General features: G+C 33.1%; 1 protein-coding gene across 6 annotated transcripts in view; it reads left to right on the plus strand.

Moving 5' to 3' along the window:
• Positions 1 to 3,967: 3,967 nt before the first annotated feature.
• The window catches only part of LOC143233556 (electroneutral sodium bicarbonate exchanger 1-like), a 107,268-nt gene continuing 87,949 nt past the window's right edge, over positions 3,968 to 23,286 (plus strand). For 5 of the 6 annotated variants that reach the window (XM_076469895.1, XM_076469896.1, XM_076469897.1 and 2 more), the window contains exons 1-2: positions 3,968 to 4,124; positions 17,818 to 17,946. In XM_076469895.1, the coding sequence (XP_076326010.1) occupies positions 4,103 to 4,124; positions 17,818 to 17,946 (151 nt within the window). In that variant the 5' untranslated portion in view covers positions 3,968 to 4,102. Of the gene's footprint in view, positions 4,125 to 17,817; positions 17,947 to 23,286 lie in introns of those variants that run through there. The other variant, XM_076469899.1, reaches the window with a different exon arrangement.

The raw sequence follows: 23,286 nt of genomic DNA on the forward strand, positions 1-23,286 counted from the left end.
TATGAATTCTATCACTTGAAGAAGGTTTTAAGTCCGAAACGTTGTATGAAATTATTCTCCTAAATTTTATCATCATTGTCTCCACTGTTATTTTGTTTCTTTAACTTTGTCTTGCAACTTCTATGAGGTTTTTTTAAATATATATATATATATATATATATAAACTACATGGACAAAAGTATGTGGACACCCCTTCTAATTAATGGGTTCGGCTATTTAAGACCATTTCTAACAGGTACATAAAATCAAGCATATAGCCTTGCAATCTCCATAAACAAACATTGGCAGTGGAATGGGTCGTACTGAAGTGTTCAGTGATTTTCAACATGGCACTGTCATGGGATGCTATCTTTCCAACAAGTTAGTTCGTCAAATTTTTGGTCTGCTAGAGCTGCCCCGGTCAACTGCAAGTGCTGTTATTGTGAAATGAAAACGTCTAGAAGCAACAACAGCTCAGCCATGAAGCGATAGATCAAGAAAACTCACAGATAGGGACCGCGGAGTGCTGAAGCGCGTAAAAATCGTCTGTTCACAGTTGCAACACTTACTACCGAGTTCCAAACTGCCTATAGAAGCAACGTCAGCACAAGAACTGTTCGTCGGGAGCTTCATGAAATGGGTTTTCATGGCCGAGCAGTCGCACAAAAGTCTAAGATCATTATGCGCAACCCCAAGCGTCGGCTGGAGTTGGTTAAAGCACACCACCATTGGACTCTGTAGCAGTGAAAACACGTTCTCTGGAATGATGAATCACGATTCACTATCTGGCAATCTGACGGATGAACCTGAGTTGGGCGGATGCCAGGAGAACGCAACCTACATGAATCCATAGTGCCAACTGTGAAATAAATTTGTGGAGGAGGACTAATGGTCTGGGGCTGTTTTTCATGGTTTGAGCCAAGCTCTTTAGTTCCAGTGAAGGGAAATCTTAATACTACAGCATATCATGACATTCTAAAGAATTTCGTGCTTCCAACTTTGTGAGAATAGTTTGGGGAAGGTCATTTTTTGTTTCAAAATGACAGTGCTCCCGTGCACAAAACGGGGTACATAAAGACATGGTTTGCCAAAATTATGTGAAAAAACTTGACTGGCCTGCACAGAGCCCTGACCTCAACCTCATCGAACACCTTTTAAATGAATTGGAACGCCAACTACGAGCCAGGCCTTCTCGCCCGACCTCACTAATGCTCTTGTGGTTGAATAGGAGCGAATCCCCGCAGCCGTGTTCCAAAATCTAGTAAAAAGCCTTCCCAGAAAAGTGGAGGCTATTACAAGAGCAAAGGGGGACCAACTCTATATTAATGAGATGTTCAACAAGCACATATGGGTGTGATGGTCGGGTGTCCATATATTCTTTTGGCCATGTAGTGCATATTTGCGTCTGTATAATTTATGTATCATCAGTTACGTGTATATAGAAGGCTTCTTTTTTATCTTTCTCTGTGACAATGATAACTCTACAATAGTATGTGATACCAGAGTAGATGACCATACAACATATTATGTAACAGTATTAAAATAACAGGATAAGAAACAAACTAGAGAAAATCAAAGATAAAAGAAGCTTTCTACATCGAACTTACTGATAATAAGCCCTGTCAACCTAATTTACAAATTATCAAAATCCAAATAACCCTCTTGAAACCATTCAAACGACTTAATCGATCGAATGTGTAAGACCGTAGATGAGTAGACGGCATACCATACTCTCTACTAAGGAAATCCAATAATAAAAATTGACCGTTACCACCACGAGTCCTTCTCATCACTTTCCAAAAGATGACACTAGAGTTACAGCTAAAATGTAGGATAAAACAAGTCATCAATTAGAGTATAGTAAGAATACAATAGCAGTAACTAATTAGTTTAGAGTTAAGTAGTCGTATAATTCTAGTACCATGGTAACAATTTGGGGTTATAAGTTTTACCTATCATTTTTAGTTGTACAATTGTAGTAACTACCAGTTACCTTCCTACAAGTGGTTGCAGATGAGTGAATCGTAGATTTTGTCTTTCCCATATTGTAGTTTCTACTATACATTTATTTCCCTGGTTTTTAAAAGTTGTAGTTTTTTATTGCTTGTTGTCCGAAATATTGTTTGAATTATCGATATGGCCTAAAGCATAATTAAAGAGTTGAATAAAACTTGCAAGAAATGCAGGATTAATTACGTTTTGCCAAATAAATTTTGAGTATGCAAATTAGCAATTTATGTGACAACCACAATCAATATAAGGTCGAGATAGAATAGTATGCATCAGACTACATTCTGGTATTACTTGGATTTCCGCAGGAAATGTGATATCATCGAAAATTAACCGTTTTGAGGAAGGGATATTACAACTCTTTACAACAAAAAATATATCCAAATATCCTGATCATAAAGATGTCTTTAGATCAAGTACTTAGAATATCCAAAGTAGGACATCCCTTGCACTTAATGGTGTTGTAAGATAAGGGAATATAGATCAACTTGGAGTACCAGGGCCATTCGTAAAGAGACCTGTAACAAGTCGTTCTCCACTAAGAGCAAACTGAAATGTCTCATAAAAGGTGAAAATTCAAGAACACAAAGATCAGCGGCAGAAGCCATCCATGTATCCCAAGCAGCAGCACGAAAGATAATCAAAAGGTTCTCCATCTGGAGATGTATCTAACAGAGAATAACTTCACTAAGACAAGATTTAGAGTTGCAGTATTCTCATGTTTACTAATATAACAAGTCTTGTCTGCAAAAAAAAAAGCCATAACATATTATATGATGAAATAAAGATTTGATTTTCCTAAGCACAATTTAACAATGTTTATCAATATCACTACCTTTATACACTGTCGACAGTTAGTACCTACATCTTTATCTTATCAATAGTGTTTTATATTCATTCAGTTTTCCTGGCAGCTACAATGTATTCAAACTGTTAATATAACTACCTGTATTCACTGTCGAATGTTAGTATCTATGAATTTATGTTACTATTGGTGTTCTGTATTTGCACTTATTCCATCACCTGTGTCATTTTGCGACTAACTTGTATTTATTTCAAGTATATGGACAAAGTGTCTTTCATAGATCCCCCGCTGGTACAGCGGTAAGTTTAGGGATTTAGAACACTGAACTCAGCGGTTCGATTTTCTCTCCATGGACTCAGCAGAGAGCCCGATATGGCTTTGCTATAAGAAAAACACACACTATATATAATGTAATATAACCATTTATTCTTAAACATAGTCTTTTGAACGAATGCTTTTTCCAGTGAAGCAGACTGCAAAAAACAAACAAAAAAACAGTATCTATTGTGAAAAATTAGGGTAATGAAATTTATCATTAAAGTAAGTATGGCGTAACTCTGAAAAATAATGTAACTCATTCCATGGGAGGTATGGATAAAAATGAATGTGCGCATATAATTGATTTTGTTCTTTGCATCTCAACTTAAGGAAGACAAAGGTTGTTTTGTTGTTTCACATTTCAAATTTTCACCAAAATATCGGTCTGGTATTGCCAAGCGTGTTAAGGCGTGCGACTCGTAATTTGAGGGTCGTGGGTTCGCATCCCCGTCGCGCCAAACATGCTCGCCCTTTCATCCGTGGGGGCGTTTATACAAGGATTTGATGTTTCCAAAATTGTATAAGAAAAAAGTGGAAAAATATGGCTATTGTTTAACGTTTTTTGCATTAACAATGATATTTTAATATTTCCATATTGACTTGCATAAATTATTGTTATTAGTGTAATAACAGAATTTAATTATATTATGCTTATGGTACATCAGTTTGTTTTCATTTGCTTTTGTAGCTGATACAAAAGTTTCTAAACTATGTATTTACTGTACATCAATATTTACCTGCTTTCATAAAACACTCGACACCTATGACGTTGCAGATCTACGTAACTAGTTATATAATGACTTTGTAAAAATATAATACTTATGTGTATAAGATCACGTGCTTCAGTAAACTAGCTACTGAAATAACTAGCTTTATTTAACTAAAAGTCACTTCTGTAATTCAAACTTTACAGTTTAGGTGTGAAGTTCAAAGCTTTTTCCTGCTCTCAGCATCTGTGAATTACATTGAAGGTGAAGACTTCCTTGTAAGATGAAAAACTTCAGGTGGTTCCGTGAGTAAACGTTCACTTCAATTTAAATCAGTATCTTGTTTAATTTGACATCTTGCTTAATAAATATATAGCCACGAAGAAAATTTTAAATTACACAGCTATGATGGCATTGATATTAAATAATTAAACATTAAACTTGAAAATGATCTAGAAGCTTAAGTGACGTTGATATAGAAAAGCCATTAAGTAGACAACTTTAAGGATTTAAATTAACCCTTATTGTTCAGGTTTAAATAAGTTTCAGCAAATAATGATGAATATTTATTCATGATTCGCCTTTATTCCTTTACTCACTTTACTACACAGTAGTCGATATACATAAAACATCTGACGCACTGTAATTAATTCTTGCTTAAATTTAGATTATCATTATAAGTATAAACACTGGCGTAACAAAAGGTGTGTCCACTTTGTAAATCTTGTTTCGGACAAGTTCTGATTAATAGAACCAAACAAATATCTTTTCTCAGTGAGGGCAATAAAATGTTTTAAAAACTACAGAAAAGCGCGTAGAATTAGAAAACAATGCAATTAATGTGCTTAAAATACAATTTATCAAATACCTATTCAGGACTTTGTGGTAGTCTTAATAAAATTATAAAATGTCATATCTCATGTTTATGAACGAAAGTAACTGTTCGTTAAAATGCAACTCTTGTAACTGTAGACAGGTGATTATTAAAAACAATCCAAAATACATGTTGTATGCTAATACATGTATAGGTGCTATAACTGTTTGCAATAATACGCTGAAGAGTATGTTGTATTTCGTTAATGTGTAATACATATTTATAATAAAATGCATAAACCCTAGGCCCGGCATGGCCAAGCGTGTTAAGGCGTGCGACTCGTAATCTGAAGGTCGCGGGTTCGCATCCCCGTCGCACCAAACATGCTTGCCCTTTCAGCCGTGGGGCGTTATAATGTGACGGTCAATCCCACTATTTGTTGGTAAAAGAGTAGCCCCAGAGTTGGCGATGGGTGATGATGACTAGCTGCCTTTTCTCTAGTCTTACAGTGTTAAATTAGGGACAGCTAGCCCTCGAGTAGCTTTGCGCGAAATTCAAAACAATACAAACAAACCATAAAACCCCTAATAAACATTTAAGATTCATATGTGCGATTTCTTATAATTATACATAAAAATAAATTTTAAAACTGGAAATCAATACTATGAGTTATAAATCAAGAAAAAAAAATAAGGCAAGCAAAAACATTAACTTCACCTGCGAAATTAGTATGAATAAGAAAATACTCCCTCTCAAGTTAAAGTGCAACAAATAAAGACATTATTAAATTCGTTAACCAAGTGGATGCATGTGTTTGGTGTGTTAGAGGATGATAAAGCTTTCACTTAAACGCTGATAAATTTTCAGCACCACAAAAGTAGAAACATTCTTGGTATGTACTTGTTGTTACTGCTGTTTTGCAATGTTTGTATTCAGCCATTTTTGTTACAAAACGTGTTAATCTATCAATCTTTTGAGAAGTATATTAATAAATGTATCTATTTAAAGATATTCATATTTATGGAAAATAATAACCGTTGCTATTAGGTGCGTATTTTTACACGACAATGCAACATGCCAGTAACTGCTAATAACATATTCTACGAGGTTTGGTTCTACTAGAATAACCCTGAGATCGGACTAACAGCCTAAAATCTTAAGAAAAAGTGTTATTGTACACTAAACGAAAATTATTAATACAATTGGCTAAAAGCATGGGAATATAATTTCTTCTTAATTACGAGAAACCCACTTGAAATAAATATGTATCTCACAACGACTAATATGGGAATTAAAACATTTACTAATAAAGCAGAGAACAACGTTTCGACCTTCCTAGGTCATTTAACCTGAAGATGACCTAGGAATGTTGAAGCGTTATTTTCTGCTTTGTTAGTAAAAGTGTTATTCCGATAGACGTGAGAAAAAACCCTTTAATAAATGAAGTAGTTCTTATAACCTAAGATACTGAAAATAATTGTCAGGTGTCATAATTTATTTCGGACGATTCTCTGATTTAGTATGTTTCGTATGTTACGTATTACTATTTCAAAAAACGGGAAATTTAAACTTTAAATTTAGATTTAATTACATGCTAATATGTATAAAATGTTATTTGCCAAGAAGATTTATACACACAATTTCCTTTTTTCAACACACATATATTTTAATATACAAACATAAAAGCAATACAATTTATAATACCGGTTATTAGAAATAGTTACTACAAATGATGGTTATACAGACTTATAGACAATACTGATTCTTATATCCGGTATAGAATTGAATACTTTACCGACGATCCAGGTCCACGAAAAGCACATTGATTCTGATTTGATATTGTTACACCTCAGTTGCTAGCTTGGTTTTTGTTTGATCTCACACCCTCACAAACTGACTCGTAAAAGTAATAACGTCCGAAGTAATTCACTGAAGTTGAACGATTTGTAATGTTCGAAATCTATAAAAGTTCCTGATCAAATTCTGTCGTTTTCCGATTAACAAGCGTTAATCACAATTATAGCTTCCGAGGTCTATAGCACACTAACAGTAGCTGAGGAATTATAATCTTACTCTCTCTTTCGGCTAGTCGCTTTTTATACGAATCACGTGGGTTTGTAGAAATTTCAACAATGTTCTAGCGCGTTTTTGTAAAACAAATATTGTTGATTCTTACTTTCAAGAATTTTCTACAAATTCCGAGAACAGACGGGACTTGCGAAATATACAGTCAATAATAATATAAAAAAACTATACAAAAGCAAGAGGAGGTATTATTAAAATAAGCGTACAACAGCAAATCCTTTACAATATCCATTGAAACTACTCCCAAATCAACATGTGTTGATGTTTGCTTATGATCATTCGAATCTAGTGTAGGATGGTGCGACTCACACATTTCCTTGACTGTTCCACTAAACTCTGGCACTGCCCTTTTAAGAAAAACAATGGGTATTTTTAAAACACGACAGCTGATATTCTAGCCGCAATACTGAAATGGTTGGCACTGCCTAAAGCTTAGCTATACTTAGCTCAGAGCGTTGGCATTTCACACCAATTAACAAATCAGAGACTTACTGAAAGACTTACAGCAGGTGGCTCACAAATCCTATTCTTAACCTCCTTTAAAACTCTTGAAAAAAAAATCTGCCTCAAGAGCTTTATAATGTATGAACTTAACAAACCTTTTCTGAACAAGCTCAAAATTAATGAGATTATCTTGTTCAATATTGTTTCCATCTAGCAACTGTTCAAGATGAAATGTATTGTTTAAATATTTATTAGTAAAACTGAAGAAAAAGCAGAATTTACTAACTCAGCAGTCTCTTAATCATCATATACGAGCCTTCCTTTATCCATTTTAAAAGGCCTTACTTCTATCCTAACATTTTGCTTGCCCTTATTGTATTTAAAGAAATCCTTGCTGTTAATTTTTTACATGGTCAACTATTTTTTCATACAAACTTTTTCACGTCTTAATTTTTTGTTTGACTAATTTTCTTGATCTCCTATAACTATAATTTTCTAAATCTCCTGTCATACTAATCAGGTTATATTTCTTAAATCCATTGTTCCCGGCATGGCCAGATGGTCAGGCGCTCAACTCTCAGTCTGAAGGGCGCGGTTTTAAATCTCCGTCACACCAATCATGTTCGTCTTTTTAGCCGTGGTTGCGTTATTATGTACGGCCAATCCCACTATTTGCTAGTAAACGAGTAGCCCAAGAATTGGCAGTTGTTGGTGATTAACTGCCTTCCCTATAGTCTTACACTGCTAAATTAGGGACGACTAGCACAGATAGCTTTCGTGTAGCTTCGTGGGAAATTCAAAACAAACCAATAAATTTGTGATGCTTTAATTTTATTTATTAAACTCACTGTAAGTCAGGCAGACTTTTTATTTGTCGCCATCATTTTCTTTCATAAATATTTAAAAATGTATCTTTAAGCATTTTTCACGTGATCAATGTCTCCAAATAATTGAGCTGCCCAGTTCAGATAATTCTTGTCGCATCTCTTTAATTTTTTGTTTTCGAAATTCGTAAACAAACTGTAAAAATTATTATTCAAAAATAATTATTATTGCTTATCTCCTTATGCAGCGAAACACTGAACTAATAGTACAATGATCACTTGACCCCAAATATTCCCCCCCAATTTCCACTCTCTCTGTCATTACGGTATTTGAAATTAACAATAAATCTAAACTAGTATTGTTTCTATTAAGTTTCTTGACTAATTTGTGAAGAAATCCATCCTGAAGAGTTTCCAAAAAAGATTCTCCCTCACAGCTTGACTCTAGCATTTCCCAATCGATATTTTTGAAATTATAATTACCTATAATTATAACTTCATTATCAGCTAAAATCTTAATCATATTGTAAACTTTTTTCATTAATTTCATCAGTATCACCTGGTGGTCTATAACTAATTAATTGAACTAGAAGCCATTTTGGTTTATACGTTCGAAAACAGCAAAGAGCTTCCACCACCTGTTTAGATCAGTAGTCTACATCTCAAAACTCAGATAGTGGTAATTACATTACAGCATGAAAAAAAGTTGGCTAAAATGAAGAAAGTACACTTGTATTCATGTTACAAGATCAAATTAGTGCTGTTTTATTCAGTTTTATGACTTTTTTCCAAGGAGGCAACGAGAGCCCTAGTATACTAAAAAAAATTCAGAAAATTTACAAACCAACTATTTCATTTGCGTGTTGGCCTGGCATGGCCAAGCGCGTAAGGCGTGCGACTCGTAATCTGAGGGTCGTGGGTTCGCGCCCGCGTCGCGCTAAACATGCTCGCCCTCCCAGCCTTGGGGGTGTATAATGTGACGGTCAATCCCACTATTCGTTGGTAAAAGAGTAGCCCAAGAGTTGGCGGTGGGTGGTGATGACCAGCTGCCTTCCCTCTAGTCTTACACTGCTAAATTAGGGACGACTAGCACAGATAGCCCTCGAGTAGCTTTGTGTGAAATTCCAAAACAAACAAACAAATTCATTTGTGTGTGTTGAAAACAGCGAAGATGAAAATATGAAATTTTTAATACATAAAATTAGATAAATACAACTTCTTACTGATTGAATTTTAGCTTTTGTTTTAAACATTTAGGGTAACAATTATATGCTTATTTTCTACAATTTATAATGGAATTGGGCAATTTTGCCCTTGAAGATTAATGCACTCATCTGGGCATAATAAATACTATGTTTAGTGAAATTACTAAATTGAATGATCAGCTTTTAAAAAGTTGAATAACAGCAGCTTTTACACTAAGCAAATCTCGCTTTTTAATAACTACAGCGCTCCAACCCATGTGATAGTTACATTAAGAAAGGCCAAACAAAGGAAGGAAACGTTTGTAGATTTCAATAAACTACTTTTTTCACTAAAAGCAGATGGAGAAAGTATTAATATCGATAAGGGGGATTCCTGGATATTTAGTTAGCATTAAATTTAATCTCTTTATCAGTAACGCTTGTTTTTTTTTTTTTTTTTCTGTTGGTGTTTGGCTCTCTTCGGATTATTTCTACATTGTTTCTAGTAATAATTTCTTTTATTTTTCTTTGCAAAATAAACGAGGAATTGTGCCCTTTAATTGTATTTCTTGTTGCTCTATTTCTGCCTCCACGGCCGAGACTCGTATCAGGCCAGTGATAACGTTACGTCTACTTCTCGTAAGACCTAACCCTAAATCTACAATGCCACACCTCCACGAAATCCCCTATTAGTATGAAAAAGGAGAAAAGACTTTATATAACTTATAAAATATTCTTAAAAACAGTCGGGCTTGTCATTTCGAAAATAATCCGACGAGACAGTTTGATGTCAACATCCTTAAAAGTGATACTAGTCAAAACAACAGAGAAATCACACGAGTTAATCTAGAAGGATTTTATTTAGCAAACTATTTCGTTTTTTAATGTAAAATAATCAACAACTAGGTTACAAACAACTCTAAAAACTCAAATAAATTAAACAAGAATTTAAAAAAATTAAAAAATAATGAAGAAACAAATTCTTAACTGAACTTCGCAAAACTTAACGTCTTCAACTTATCTGGCACGTCACCGAATGAATATCAAATTGCATGTCTTAAAACTCGCCATGTAGGCTACCTACAATGACATACAAATAGGTTTGAAGAACTAAACGTAAATTTAATTTTCATGGTGAACAAAATTCAAAACAACCCACAAATTTCCAATGCAGAACAAATCCAATTATATAAGCAAACAAATTCAGACACCCAAGACAGACAGACAGACCTTGGTAGGTATATTTGTTAAATTATTCTTTCGTTCTTCAAAAGTCGAACGAAAAATAACCAGGGGCAGTCAGAAACTACTGTTTTTTTCACCCTATACAAGGCAAGAATAAATTAGTTAACTGATTACGAGTGAGTTATATGGACAGGAGTGGCATGTAAGTTATTCATCTAACGCGATGGTCACTAATGACCTAGAAGTTGATAGTTTGTTGAACTTAATTGAGGGTCGTCGGGAAAAGCTGAGAAGAGTTCCTACCGGCCGGAGAGACAACGAAGAAAGATGAGGAAGGTTCAGCACAACACCCACAAGCGTCCGAGGAATTATGTTTGAAAATATTGACATGGAGAGAGCCGAGAGATGCAAACACAGTGCGCCGACATGATTAGGTCTCGTGACTTAGACACCCAAGATAATAGCAATCCCCATTTAAGGTTCAACAGATAACTAAACGGATGTAGTCAAAAATGTTTTGAAAAATCCTTCAAGAAATGAAGAATTAAATTATCTCAATCCATACTCAAAAATGAATAAAAACTTCAACAGTCTATATGAAAAAAATCAACAAGCTTGTACATATAAAACATGACTACATTACGGCGGAGCTCAGAAACTGATTACTATTGGCACAATTCCTCAACTCTACGGACTGCAGAAAATTTATAAAACACCTATGAAATGTGTTTCCTTATGTTAACCTATTTTTCTTTTATAACTCTGGTAAATATCTGATTCTGCTTATTCCAGCATACAACAACTCAGATAACACCATCAAAAAAACCCACATTTTATTGACTTCTTAACTAAATTAGATCCAACACACCAAATTGCACGTTTTGATAGGTTAAGACAAAATACTCAAATTTCAAGAGAAGGAGCCCATAAACTTGCTATTAAACTAATTGTAAGAAATCTGATGGGTAAAAGTTTCACATTCATATCAAATTTTTAAATCATGTTTAACATGACCATAATGTTAGGTTTTAAATTCAACTACATCATCTATTATAAAATCGACGGTGTTTGTATGGGTGGTACACTATCAAGTGTGGTAGAGTTACTGTTTGAAATGTTTATTTTATTAAACAGCCCTTGAACACAATCATCTCATGATCCTTATATTGATTAAGATGTCGACGAATGTTCCTGCAGCGCTAACTTTGACGAAGAAAACATTCTCAAAGACATCAGTGACTTACATCCTAACATTTATTTCACAATGATAAACAGAGTAAATTTCTCCATAAACTTTCTAAACGCAATATCGTGAGAAAAACATTCAGAATTCGAAACTAAAGCCCACAGAAAACATTAAACTCAGAATAACTTAATTGGAAATCTGAAAGTTTCATGCAAAAGAAATTAGAAACCTTGAATTGTATTTTGGAAATAGTATTTAGTGTATCTGAAAACAATTTATATGATTAACTTTTCTTCAATGAAGACAATGGCGAGATCATCAGAGAAATAAAGATATCAACAGAAGAAAAGTACCCGAATCACTATTAATAAAGTCATCAAAGGCAAACGGTAAATCAGTATAAATAAATACCCTTCTTTACATATATTAATATCTTGTGCACTTTTTCTCAAAAACAAAACTAAGTTAGCACCATCTACAGCATGTTCTCACCATCAACAATCTGAACTTCTTTTGGCATTCAACTGCCTTCTTTATTGTAATTTTTACATGACGATGACTCAAAACGCGAATAGAAGCCTCCCGCTAGTACAGCGTTATGTCTACGCATTTACAACACTAAAATCATGGGTTTAATTTCCCTCGGTAAGTTCACCAGATAGCCCGATGTATGGTATTTTTATTAGTTAGTTTGTTTAGATGTTGTTGTTGTTGGTTTGAATTAAGCATAAAGCTACAAAATGGACTATCTGTGCTCTGTCCACCAGGGGTATCGAAACCCGGATTTTAGCGTTGTAAGTCCGCAGACATACCGCTGAGGCACTGAGGAGCAGTTTGTTTAGAATTAAGCACAAAGCTACACAATGAGCTAGTTGTACTCTACCCGCCACGAGTATCGAAACCCAGTTTTTAGCGGTGGGAGTCTGCAAATATACCGCTGTGCTAATGGGGAGCAGTGTTATAGTCACCACTAAAAACAGAAAGTACTTTAAAAGTCGGAATAATAAGTGGCATAGAGTCGCTATGCATTATCGATTATTATTCAGCCTTCTGAATAGTTGTTTAACTATTAAACAGTTAAATTAGTTGTTTAACTATTAAATTATTTGTCCTCCGCTGGTACAGCAGTAGGTCTACGGATTTACAACGCTAAAATCAGGGGTTCGATTCCCCCTAAGTGTGTTCAGCAGGTAGCCCGATGTGACTTTGTTACAAGAAAACACACACACATTAAATTATTTGTTCCCAATAAAATGTGAATCTCAGTAACGAAAAGATTACTAAAATTTGTTAGCAGTTACTATATATATATATATAAACCAGAATAAACTGCTTAGATTTCCATTCCACTGCTATATTAGACCTCCTTTACTCATTTTCTTCGCTCTTTCAAGCATCTCTGATGAGCTGAGAATTCAATGAAATTTATCTTCTATCATCTTTTTCTTCCTTGAGAGTCATATTTTTGTGAAGAAAGGAACTTCACAAATAAATTAAATATTTGTTAAACGTACAATTTTATTTCTTATTTACAATTCTGTAATACTGTATACCTTAAAACACGGAAACACATTTTTTTGCAAAACATTTAAATTGTTTTTATTCATAGTATTTGCAAGTAACACCGACGAAAATTATTCGTTCCTAGAGTTCATCCGGCAGTTTCATAAGGGTGTGGATTTTATTTAGTTGTTTTGGGTAGTCATTTTCTTGTCCATTATGTGATAGTTAGTTGTCTTTGAAATTAGTATGTCTTAGATCCAGCATATTTTTCGTTATTTCACTACACGGATGTCCATTCTATGACATAATTATCCAATCATAAGTTGTGATGGACTCTTCAGTTGTATTATGTACCTGATCTGTAGTAAATCGTTCAATATTTTCAATGGCTTAGCGGTATGTGTGAGGACTTATAACGCTAAAAGTCGAGTTGCGATACCCACAATGGACAGAGCATTTATAACTTTACAGCAAACAGTTAAATTGTTCCTGCTCGCTTTCAGTTGTTTTTTAGTGGTAACTCAGATCACCATATACAAGAATAACACAGTTGGTGTCAGAAATATGGTGTTTTTGAAATATCTATTCAAAATACCACCAGTATATGACAAGCCTTGAAAATCGTATTATAGATAAGTTCCAATCTCTTGCAACTCACGCAAAGCAATGATAGTTTTGGATGGCACTTATATAAAAGATTTGCTTGTAAGAAAATGATTCCTAAGTAGACTGTAATGCTTCTCAATGCGATATTACAGATAAAGTGAAAGGTAGAATTTATTTAATTAAAAAGGAGCAGAACATAAAATAACATATTTGTAAGATAATTAACGGTTTCCACTTCAGTTTTCTTTAAGAAGTAATATTTTCATTAACCAAAATCAAAACATACAAATGTCTTGATGTTTGAGCAAAGCCCTATAATTTCAACCTACTTTTTCACTAAAATATTTGGTTTCTATTCAGAATAGTAGATGGAAATTGTTAAATTTTATTGTTTTGCATCTAGAATAGAACATTTATTCTGGTATATTTGAGAATTTATTAAAGTTTTTAATGCAGGTATGCTGTCTCAGTTATTTCTTCCTCGTAAACATAATGTATATATAAATATATACATGTGAACTTGTTTGCACCAACGCCTCTGGTTAAGGTTACATATTAATATCCATTGAAGAGACCTTATATCTTGTTTTTAGGTTTCTTTACCGTCTCTCAGTTGGGCTATGGACTATATTCAAATGAAAGGGCAGTGCAGACGGTTTCTAGATGTTAATACGAGCTAGGCGTTACATTACTTATATTTAATCAGAATGGTTGTATGATACCAAACTAGGTCCTGTGTACCTATTGTGGGATAAGGTAGATCCTCATCCACTTTCATTAGCCACATAAAAATGATAATAAAATGAGAAGCCAACCAGTCCATATGCTGTGAAAATATATATCAACAATATGTGTAAACATTTTTTATTCTGTACCTGTGCCAGTTTCTTTCGTCGCCTGAAAGTAAATATTTTCAAATACCCGTGTTGTGTTTTACTAACCATGAATTTAATTCAGTGAAAAACGAAACAAAACATTTTCTTTGCTTACTAATAATATTTATAAGTTTTTATACATCTTATATCTTCTAAAATTATCTCGTTAGGACGGCGATAAGTCTACAGATTTGCAACGCTAAAATCAGAATTGAATTACCTTTGGTAGACACAAGAAATAGCTTAATGTGGCTTTGCTATAAGAAAACACCCATCTTCTAAAACCAATTTATATTGAAATAACTTTCATGAATTCCAGGAATCCGAGACGCTGATATTTTGCTACAGTATTTCAGGTCTAATAAAATGTGAAAACTACTTTAAAAACTTGATGTAGAAGAAACAAACAAACACAAGAATTCAAATTACTTTTCTTTGGTTCTACTTGCTTTTGTATGAAAGCATGCCTCTGTAAGTTAATGTTTTATGCAACACTACTACGCTTTCACAAGAATGATTATGTTTCTCAAAATAACCTGCACTCGATTGTGATAAGCTTATCAGGATAGAAATTCTTAACGCAGGTTTAAACAAGCTGCACATTGGAAGGTTATAAAAGAAAGTAGTGTTAGGCTTAAGAACACACTGCTTTCTTCCACAACGTGATAGTTAGTACCATTTTCCTCTGAGTGATCGTTAGTACCATTTTCCTCTGTGACCATTCTTAGTGCACTTGTATGAAACGTTAGTTTCATTCAAATAAATTTCAGAGGTGATTCCTGTCAACACTCGACTAATGATTAAAGTAGACAAAACTGCACTTTGGATCAGCTCGATATATTAAAATTAATGAAAGCACACATATATGATAAGTTCGTATCTAAATAAGTTGAAAATTTGGTTCTTAACTTATAACATAGTTCAGAGGGAGTACAGCATTGTCGTGCATGCTAGAAGTATTGTAATTCTGATATATCTTCTTAACCTTCTTTTGCCACATTTAATTCATTTCCATTATTCAATCACATGAAGTTATAATTAAAAAAAAAACTTTCATCAGACCTAAGTATCCTAAAGATCTTTCCTTAAAACGTTTTCTTGTAAACTTTTATATATACATGTAATATCATTATGTATTGAACACACAATGTAATGCAATAACATATATAGTTTATTGTACAAGGCGTGTCTTAAAGACTAGCTGTAGGGATGCTGTAAGTGTAACAGTCAGTCGTGTTCCTTGGTAAAGTGTTGTCATACATGTGGAAGCTTCAGATGAAAGACTGCACACCCTCATGTCAGCAGCTATAATTTAGGGTTACTGCTAAGGTTGAAAATGGAAAGTACTTATTATTAATTTTCATATCTTTATAGCATTGTAAGTTATTAATCTGAACTTTCAATTAAAAAACAACTTAGAATAAATTTTTATTAGAGAATTAACCACAAAATGAGAACACAAATTAAAATATGTTTTTTCTACCTCTGCCTGACTCTGGAAAATTTGGACAGTTGGTTTTTAAAAAAGAGACCGAGTGTGTGTTTGTGTGTTTTTTATAACAAAGCCACACCGGGCCATCTGCTGAGTCCACCGAGAAGAGAACGAAGAGAAAAGTTGTATTGTCTGTTTCTTGACCCTCGACGATTTTAAAACATGTTTCTAATCGTATTATATCCATACGTACCAGGTTTCCTTATCTCACAAGTATGTACATCTCCAGCTGTAAAATCCTACTTGACATGGATCATGAACCAATAACTCAAAGGACTATGAGATTATAATTAATTATACTGTTCGGGACAAAATTTATTATTTGGCCAATTTGCACCGGTATGTAAAACTTATCTTTAGGTAAAGAACAAAAATAAATTGTTGTTCTAAACTAACAAATGTTTCGTGATGTATATATCGCTGAATATTAAATTCACGAAACTGGGGGATAGTGTTGAATGTTATCTAATAGAGAAGTGTTTGTTTGTTTGCTTGTTTTGTTATGTACAAAGGACTATCTGTGCTATGCCCACTATGAGTATCGAAACCCGGTTTTTAGCAGTATAAGTCTCTAATAGAAGGAAATCGTGAATTCATAACTCTGTGAAGTATTATTTGAAATGTGACAAAGAGAGCGTAAGATTTATTCTATAATTTTCCTTGAGAAAAAGTAAACGTTACAAATCAGGAAGAATTCTACCTTTCCTGTAATTATTTTAAATCTATCCTCCATATAATGTTTTGTCTGTAAACTTTGGAGTATTAACTTTTTATATTGGCGTATAGATTCATCGTTTTGTTTTCAAAAACCATCTAGTTATGTTTGTTTTCAGTTATTATTGACAGCAAACAATTCCTTATTTATCATATAATTATTTTTTTATGTACGGAGCCGAAAAGAAGATTGTGACAAAATCCTGTAGGGATTTTTGCTATGTAACATTGATGCTATCGAAAGCATAATTTATTAACAAATAATTAAGTGTTTTAGGTTTACTGATTTTATTAGCAACTTTTGAGGTTACCGAATTACCATCCTTGGAGTGAGTTATCTACGAACTGTCTTAATGAAAAGAGATTTACAGATAGAATAAATCATGAAAATACAGTGTTTTATTTAAATCACTATGTGTGTGAGGAACTTTTCCCCAAATGCCAACTATCACATCGGTTAAATTTTGGTTTTAATTCATAAGTGTTTGAATGGCCATAATACATTTTTCAAAAGATTAAAAAAAAATTAGATAGAGAGATTTCAGTGAAGAAAGTTCACTTTGGTATTTTTGTTACATTCCAGTATTATCCTCTTATGGTTTAATTTAACACTTATCTGTACGTAACTATTAAAACTGCTGGATTATCAGGAAAAATATTATGTTAGATTTCCTTTAATTAGTTGTTTTATACTTCTGAAATACTTTCAAAATCTGGAACACATGTACAGTGTAGCAAACACTTTGAAGATCCAAATTTTAGAACTGAACGTTTAGCAAGAAAGAAATTCTCGGCGATGTGTTAACGTTTATGGCATCAAGCTGTGTACGTATAAGAGCTATGGTTTATTCTAATGTATAACTAAAAAAAGGTATTTTATAGCTTTAAAGTTTTGAAACAAAACTCGTATTAAAGTAAAAAAACGTTTCGTTTCAATTAAAATCCCGATGAAAGTGAAATTTTAGATAACCTTAAAGCAAATTTAAATATATATATATCAATTATTCATTGAACTGTCATAATATTACATTTTTAAATTTGTATTATTCTAATTATTTCGTTTCAACTTTATTATTTAATTTGTAGGTAGTAGACCTCGTACAGGAAACATTCCAAACTATTGTCGAAAAGACCATCACCAGCATAACTCAAAGGATGAGAACAACCATGGAGAAGATGGCGCTAGAGGTGACGCTGATAATATATGCCATCCAGGTAGGAGTCTACCAAGTCATTTCGAAATGTTAAAATGTACGTTATATGATCGGTATTTACTATCCTCGTCAAAGGTAATTTATAAGTTTCACATGTTTTGCCTCAACATGTCCACCATTGATATTTATGGCCTTCAAATCCCAAACATTTTTCCACATCAACAGGTATATTACACCTTCTTTGAGTCTTTTATTTTCCCAAGACTTGTTTTCACGTGCTTAAACTCTACATTCTAAAATCAAAGACACTTAATATTAGCAAATCATTTCATGCCTCGTGCCATTATTTTCCTTGTTAGTCTAGTTTCAAAGTTACATAATTTTTATTTAAATGTGTTAGTTTATTCTTTATTGTCTTTTATTAAAATTATTTATGTTAACGTTAAGATTTGAAAAATCTAAACTGTTCTTCTTTTTTATTTCTGTTTTTAGTACCTAACTTAATGGCACCCAACTGACACAACTGTGAATTTGTGGATTAATAACTCTAAATCCTGGGTTTCTATACCTGTAGTGGGCACACAACAGATAGCCCGTTGCTTAGCTCTGAGGATAATTGCAAATAAACAAATGAAATCTAGTAAATTTTATATATATAATTCATCAAAAACTTTGTAGGTAAAGCTACAGATTACTTATTTAAACGTATAATTATTTTTCCTTTTATTTATATCAGAAACAAACTTTACACAAAAAGTACTGCCTTTTGTAAATCTTAATAGGTAGGTTCGAACCTTAGATCTGTAATAATAATATTATAATTTTAAGTGCGTAATTTCTAAACCATTAAATTTGGTGTAGTTCTTCTGTTGAGACGTGGGAGAGGGCTCCAAGTGTTTAAAGCTTTATGAAGAGTTCTTTGCAAAACTGAGGAACGTGCAATATTTTTTATGGTATCAGTTTCTGGTAAGTGCCACCAGTTTCTCACTTCTCCATCTTTCTGTTACGTATTTCGTAAGTTTCCCTGAAATTCTCTACAACATCTTTTGAATTTTTCGAACAATAAGGAGATGAATAGAACCCATAGAAAAGACAGTACAGCCTTCAAATCATTAATATAAAAGAAACTGAAAGTTGTGACTCAAAATAATTAAGAGCTGCTACTGAGGTATATTCCATTGATTCGCCAAACATATTGTATTGCGGTTGTTGTTTGTCAGTTTTCGAGAAAGCTACATCGGGTTATCTGGTTACTTGCTGTCTACAACGAGAAATCAATCCCTGGAGTTTAGCTTAGCGTTGTAAGTTCGTAAACTTACTTGGAGACATTATTTTATACCAATGATCTTATATTATTTATGCAAACAGTATCACATACCTTATTAATGAAATATTTGTTTATTGTTTACAAGAAATAGCACCTCGCAAAATATTGTTAGTTTACAACTGTCTATTAGACTTTTTAACATATTTATCCTTTAGATTTATTTTCAACTCTCCTGTAACTTTCTACTTTTTAAATATAATCCCTAGGGAAAAAATGGAAAGAGTTAATTCTTTAGGATAAAACAATACACATTTTTTTTCAGGTAGCAAATAAATGGTCCTCAAAGCATGATTATGTTGAGTTTAAACACGTTAATAATACTGCTTCATACCAAAAAAGTGACATATATTTATAAGTACGAAACATTTGTAACACGTCTAAGTTGTATTTAATTTTTTCACGAGTATGGATCAATATGCTATCTTCCGTATCAGTATTTTGATATAAAATCCTCTTTTCATACGTGTTGTAACTTCGATAATCAATGATTCGCCATCTTCATTGGAACAAGTTGCTTCATCTTGGATGAGTTGTGAAATTATAAATGTGATTAATCATCTCACAGTCTTCAGGGTTTAATTAACGAAATATTTTAAGTAACAGACGTGGAACGTTATCAGACAACTAATTACAAATAATACCTGCATCATTCTGCCACCTTACAAGACAAATTCTTTAACCTGTATTCGTACATGTAAACCTGTAAATAATACAGAGAATGTCAATGAAACAAGTAGTATCCACCTTTCTTTTCTTCGGCAAAACACCAGTAGAAAGGATAGATTAACAAATGTTGAAATGGAAACTTCATTCTGTTTTATTTTATCAGAATCCCTCAGTTGGTGAATGGTGAGTTTGTGGACGTACAGCGCTAAAATTCGGAATCGAAGTTCCCCACAGTAGGAACAGCAAATGGCCCAATGTGGATTTGCGTTAGATCAAAGAAACAATTCTATTCATTGTTTTAATCAGTTGCCTCTTACCAGACAGTACAGATAAAATACTGTTCGGTTTTTCATGTAAACGATTCTGAAATTCGCAAGAAAATAGAAAATTTTAGTTAGAGCAACTAAAAATAAGTCTGGGAAAAATGGTGATTATTAACATAAATAAATAAATATCAATACAAGAAGTAATTAATAAAAATAATCAAGTGAAATCATTCTATTCACCAAGATAATATTAAAAATAAAGACTTACATTACGTGTTTACTACCATTAGCAAGTAAAAATATCAAGAGAAACGTTTAATTGAACAAATACTTAGTTAAAATATATTTGTAAGTACATTTTGGTTAATTACTTTAAAAAGTTTTGGTATTGACATAAAAGACGATGCAGAATTTAAGTGGTTTTGATATTAACTTGATAAATGGTACGTTTCTGATGATGAAGAATAGCATAGCAGAGATGCTATTATTGTCAAAAGGATTAGAGTACCGTCAGAAGTATTGTCGTGTATAAATTCAAGGTGTTCTCGAAATCGTTCACGGAGCCTGCAGATTTTCTCCGATACATAGTTGGTAAAACCTGCTGTATTGGATACAGTAAATGACACCTTCTGACTTCAGGTGTAATACCTTCTAGTATTGAACGTGAAACCAGGGCTAATTATTATAATATTCTTTGTATGGTACAGACAGGTATAATACATTATTTATTATATTTATTTATTACAGTGGTGAGTTCCGGCAGCAAACAAATTGCTACCTTGTAGCTCCGAGCGTGCTAAGTTGCACTGAAGGTTTGAGTTAGATCTATAAGGAGTTAATGAAGGTGGAGTAAATGTATCAGCAGTACTGGGGTTAGTCTTGAATAAATCGAAATAAAATAATATCAAAGTTATTATTAACTTCTTTAGAAGATGGTATATTAATAAAATGAGTATTCTGTTTGTTTTGACTTTCGTCTGTGAGATAGATTGAGTCTGCATGTGACACAGTGTGTAAGCGCTTTTATGCTTTTCTGACAATATCAGCGGGGTAATTTATACTGATCGAAAGACCCTGTTATTTTAATCACTTTTAGAAAGCGCAAACGTCTTAGTCTTGTGATTTCTTCTTTAAGAATGGTAATCTAATTAAGCGCGACTATCAGGATTTGTTAGTGTACGGTGATTTTAAGTAACTTATCTGATATATACATGGCTATTGATTTCAAGAGATTAGAAATCTGTTAGGCACCCAAGGGAAACAGCGATACGTAACTCTAAAAACCGAGTTTTGATGTCAATGATGAGCGCAGCAAAGCTAGCCAATTTTAGAGCTTTGTGCTTAACAAAAAACACATGTATAAAACATTTCGTAAGTGTATAGGTGAAAACAGCAAAACAACATTTGTATCAGAGATTCAGTAGTGTGTAGGTGAAAATATTAAAAAAAAATGGTATCAAAGATGTGGTAGCATATAGGTGAAAATAATAAGAAATACTTGTATCTCAGAACGGCTGGTATGGGTATTAACACTTTTATTGGTAAAGATAGAACAACGTTTCGACCTTCCTAGATCATCACCAGGTCGAGAAAGAGAGAGTTTGAATGTGACAGTTCACGGACACATGTCTTAGGGACGAGAGTATAAACGGGTACCGGATTGTACCGGGACGTTGCAGGTGGATGTTAGGTTTTTAATTAGTATAGGTATAAAGATGTTCCTTTGTAAAAGAAAAAAATTGGTTTAATTTTGGTTTCAGTTGCTGTATAAGTAGGGCTTATTTGATTTTGTATTTGTTTATATTGTTTCCCTATTTAATATCTGGGTGTTTTCAATAATTATGTTGTGTTTATTTGATTTGCAGTGTTCAAAAACGTGTGAAGGTGTTCTTTTGTGTTCTTTGAATCTAGTTTTCATTTTTCTGCTTGTTTCTCCAATGTAGAAGTCGTAGCAGTTGTTGCATTGTATTTTATAAATTATGTTGGTGTGGTATTTGTCAGTGTAGTTTTTACATAGTATGGACTTTAGTTTTGTACCTGGTTTTTGGATAAATTTGGGGTTCTCTCCCTAATCAGAGATTTGATAATTGTATAGTGCAAATATCAAGAAACACTCGTGTCATAGATTTGACACTGTATAGATGAAAACAGCAAAACACACTTGTATCCACTTTAGATGGTAGGAAATTAAATGTCATTTGTTTAGAAAGTATTTAAGTATTTGGTAGGTGAGGAACAACTGTGGACAATGGTTGTTTATCCGTAGCGAAGATGTAGGTTACAGGTTTTTGTGTATTAAGACGGTTTAGGAGATCTCTGTTTTCTTTATCGTAGGAGAAAAAGGAGATGACAAAGAATTGCAAGACAGAATTAAGAATTTGTTTTGATTTTGCTCTATTACTATTTACTTATATCATCCATCACGTTTAGTCCCACAGCTACATTAAAAAAACACATGCTCGTCGTCCCACAGGCTTTTTTGTAGCGAATAATTTTTTATTCAAATTGAGTCTTTCTTTTATCCAAGGTAGTCAAATACTCTTTCTGTCACAATTGAAAACCATATCTTATGGTTTTCAACAAGTCTTCTTGCCTGCAGGATCAGAACTTTGAAAACTAAATCGCATAATATCATTCCTTATGACAACTATCCAAAATAAAAAAAAAGTTTAACAAATTCAGGATTTTCCGAAATAACATGTTTCAAAATTTCAATAAAAAATGAAAATACATTATCAAAAGAGAATACGTAAAATCTTGAACAACCTAAAACTTACAAAACACTATTAACTCGGTATTATCTTCGCTAGAACTCCCAAAACAAGTTTTCATGAAACTAAGTTAAATTTTTTCTTGAACGATGGTAAATGAAATGTACTTGAATTCTTTAAGGCTAAACTTCATACCTTGTCGTGTTCAAACTAATCGATGTACTCTTAAAGCTGAATAAAGGGATTTTTAAGATGCTTTATCTTTAAATCACAATTCAGTTTTTAAAACTAGTATGTATATAACACCTACCACGTCAGGAGCGGAACAACCAATCATATATTTCAAAATTGCTTCTACATATTGATTTGTAAGTTATCGTAGCCTAAAATGCATGAATGGACACTGAGAGGAACTATCTACTCTTGATACA

Source organism: Tachypleus tridentatus, chromosome 12 (assembly GCF_004210375.1).
Source record: "Tachypleus tridentatus isolate NWPU-2018 chromosome 12, ASM421037v1, whole genome shotgun sequence".
Taxonomy (NCBI): Eukaryota; Metazoa; Arthropoda; class Merostomata; order Xiphosura; family Limulidae; genus Tachypleus; species Tachypleus tridentatus.